This window comes from Helianthus annuus, chromosome 8, assembly GCF_002127325.2.
Source record: "Helianthus annuus cultivar XRQ/B chromosome 8, HanXRQr2.0-SUNRISE, whole genome shotgun sequence".
Taxonomy (NCBI): domain Eukaryota; kingdom Viridiplantae; phylum Streptophyta; class Magnoliopsida; order Asterales; family Asteraceae; genus Helianthus; species Helianthus annuus.
The window spans coordinates 42,027,194-42,031,061 of record NC_035440.2 but is presented as its reverse complement, the minus strand read 5'-3'; the positions used below and the strand labels follow the sequence as shown (position 1 = coordinate 42,031,061).

General features: G+C 35.6%; 1 protein-coding gene across 1 annotated transcript; it reads left to right on the top strand.

Annotated features, from left to right (window-relative positions):
- Positions 1-659: 659 nt before the first annotated feature.
- LOC110872655 (probable chalcone--flavonone isomerase 3) lies at positions 660-2,051 on the top strand. The gene is made up of 5 exons (XM_022121502.2): positions 660-781; positions 881-964; positions 1,062-1,217; positions 1,396-1,622; positions 1,803-2,051. Coding segments are annotated over exons 1-5 (633 nt in total). The 5' UTR covers positions 660-780; the 3' UTR covers positions 1,968-2,051.
- The last annotated feature ends 1,817 nt before the right edge of the window (positions 2,052-3,868 follow it).

The window sequence follows — 3,868 nt, the reverse complement described above, 5'->3', positions numbered from 1 at the left end:
AACGTATGCTAAACCTTCCGACATTCATAAATAATTAACACCTTTCAAAAAAAAAATATGAAGATAGAAATTTAAATACTAGTCATTTTGTTTTAATACAAATGCAAGGTATTATATTATAATATTATAATACACTTTATTGTGAGTCTGAATTAAGTATCTAACTTTAGATGTCATTCAAAAAAAAAAAAAAAAAAAAAAAACTATAGATGTCTTGAGATAATTACAATGAAAAAAGTTAAATGCCATTTTAGTCTTAATGGTTTGAGTTTATTTTGTTAGTTTAGTTCAAAGATTTCATTTTTCGTTTTTGGATTCAAAAAGGTTTCAACGTTATCATTTTAGTCCACTGGGTTAACTTCACCCATTTTTTCTGTTAACGAGAAGTGTAATTCGGTCATTTTATATGGCCGAATTGCCCTTCTAGTTAACAGAATTACACATAAAATGACCGAATTGTCTTTCCTTGTTAACAGAAAAAATTGATGAAGTTAACCCAGTGAACTAAAATGGCAACTATGAAACCTTTTCAGACTCGCAGACGAAAAAATAAAACATTTGAACTAAAGACATTACAATGATCCAAATCACATGGACTAAAATCACATTTAACTCTAAAAAAATATATATACTCTGAATCCAACTCAACCAACCCAACTCTTTGGTGACTGGTGGTTGCTACATTTGAATACCATTGCTTATTTAAACATCTATCTTCACTTTGATTTTCCATCTCTCTCTCTCTCTCTCTCTCTCTCTCGTGTTTTATCTACATCAAAGAGTAAGAACTCAATATTCCTCAACTCTTAATATGTATTTATGTATGATATGTTTATAATCTCAAAAGTTATTTTTTTTTTCTTATTTGGTTTGTATGTAGTGGAGTCAGAAATGGTGATGGTGGATGATATCCCTTTTCCTCCACAGATCACAACCACCAAGCCTTTGTCTTTGCTTGGACATGGTATTCATTTTTCATTAACTATCATCAAATTACTAGTTCAATCAAGAAAATCTTGAATTATATTTTGTGACTTCTTTTTGTTGGCTGTCTGTCACAGGAATTACCGACATCGAGATTCATTTTCTGCAAATCAAGTTCACCGCCATCGGAGTTTATATCGACCCTGTGATCCTCACTCATTTGCAAAAATGGAAGGGTAAATCAGGAACCGACTTGGCTGAAGATGATGACTTCTTTGATTCTATTATTTCAGGTAAATATGGACTTAAACATATAGACTATAGTTGATATTTTGGTTTATTAATTATATACGGTCATTTTTTGTTACTAAACAAATGAGTATAACCGACATATAAGACTTTTTATAAGATTTCCACCAAATATAACAATATTGTTGTTTTTTTTTTTCTGGTGATTGTGAATCTATATAGCACCTGTTGATAAATACTTGAGAATTGTGGCGATCAAAGAGATCAAGGGTTCACAATACGGGGTACAACTCGAGAGTTCGGTGAGGGACCGATTGGCAGCTGACGACAAGTATGAAGAGGAGGAGGAGGCCGCCCTCGAGCAAATTGTCGAGTTTTTTCAGTCCAAATACTTTAAAAAGGATTCGGTAATCACGTTTAGTTTCCCGGCAGCATCAAACTTTGTTGAGGTAGGTGACGCACTTGCCTAACATGCCAACTTCCACTGGTTTTCCGTCTTTAATAACTCCTTTTAAGGCCGTTTGTCAAGCATACGCTTCATTTTATTTAGTTCTGTTAGTTAGCAAGGTATTGATGGGTCCCACAGGCTCTCTGGGTAACGAAGTGATTTTTTATGTTTGTTTTGACAGATCGGGTTTTCAAGTGAAGGGAAAGAAGAACCGAAGGTGATAAAAGTGGAAAATGGGAATGTTGTAGAGATGATAAAGAAATGGTACTTGGGTGGCACCACGGCTTACTCTCCTTCAACTATTTCTTCTTTGGCCAACACTTTGTCTTTGGAGTTGTCTAAATGATTTCAAAATTCAATTCTCTTTTGTGTGTATCCCTAATTGAATTATCTAAAATAATAATTTAATTTTAAGTTCAAGGTTGATTTAGGTATGTTTTGAGTTGGGTAGTTTAAAGTATACTTGTAGAGTCGATTAGATCCATGTGAGAAACCAATATGAGCTTATTTTTCATAGCAAAACACATACGCCCTTAAAATGTACACTTAATATCCACGTATTGTCGAGACTTAAATCTGTATTACTTTGGTAGGGATAAACACCTAATGCCACTAGGCCAAGAGGCTGTCAGCGATATGTTAACTATAAATTGTTGATCTTGATAAATTTGGATAGTTTGTATTTTGGTTAATGATTGGTATTATTGTGGTAATAAGCATTGTATCGTACAATTATGTAACCTACCATGGGGAAAAACCACTAAGCCTTGTTATGGCCCTATAAGATAAGGGCATAGATGACATTAAACTTGGATGGTAATAACAAAAATCTAGCGTGGGAAGGGGTTTGGTAAGTACAACAACTCATTCATATGTTTAGTGTGTGGATGGGATATTTTATTAGTTTAAAGATAAGTTGCTTTGGGAGACTAGAGCCATCTTAGGTTTTTGGGGGAATCTAGCGTGGGAAGGGGTTTGGTAAGTACAACAACTCATTCATATGTTTAGTGTGTGGATGGGATATTTGATTAGTTTAAAGATAAGTTGCTTTGGGAGACTAGAGCCATCTTAGGTTTTTGGGGGTCTCTCTCCAAAACCTTCATATTCGGATTATGTAGATGGCCGGAATATTGTTTCTCATGTGATGTGTACCATGAAATAAAGACCAACCACGTGTGGATCATAATCACTTGGTAATCTTGTCTTGTTAACACACTAGAAATCCATGAATGCGACAGTGGAAAAGAGGAAACATGTCATATGACAATACCTTGTGACAACTTTCCTTAGAGACATCGAAGATTCATTTCACTAAGGGGGTAGGGGTGGTCATCACTCATCACTCACTCACAACTTCTAATCAAGTTCCGCCACGTTATCGAGCTTTATTCCATCACTGGTGATGGATTTTAGTGGAAACGTCCATCACTCACCTCACACTCATCTCCATTTAAAAACATCTCATCACACAAACACACACAACGCATGATATGGTTGACGCGTTATCAAATCAACGAGTGATGAGGAGTGGTGGTGGTGTATGGTTGATGAGAACGAGTGATGGGGTTGGTATAACGTAGGGCTGGCATATCGTGTATACCCGTACACGATAAGACACGATACACGAAATCCCATACACGAACACGACACGATAACTTATCGTGTCCTTTTTTTCAAACACGAACACGACACGATATACACGAAAATTACCTGTTAATACCTGTTAACACGACTGTTCGACTGTTATAAACGAAAATTACCTGTTAACACGAACAAAAACATGAACACGACATGCTATCTAAGAGTTATAGAGTGAGTTTAGGGTTTTATTTTTTTTAATTGAATGAGGAATGAAAATAGAAAGGAATTAAGGAACCCACATGCACATGGCTGATGAGTTTTATTTAATTTAATTTCTTATCGTGTACTAACGGGTATTAACAGGTATTTAACCTGTTTATACACGAAAATTAACAGGTAATCTCGTGTCTACCTGTTTGGTACACGATACCTGTTAAGGTCATACACGATACCTGTTAACTCCGTGTAGGTTCGTGTCGTGTATTCATGTAAAATTGCCAGCCCTAGTATAACAGACCACCCCAAGTCCCCTAACAATAGGATGCATCGACTAATCAACCCCTTGTTGACAGAGAAAGCAAGTCACAAGCAAATCATGGTCAGATTTTAAAGAGTACCTAGATACTAATTAGAGAATAAACTACGAGTTTGGGTAACAACGGTAGT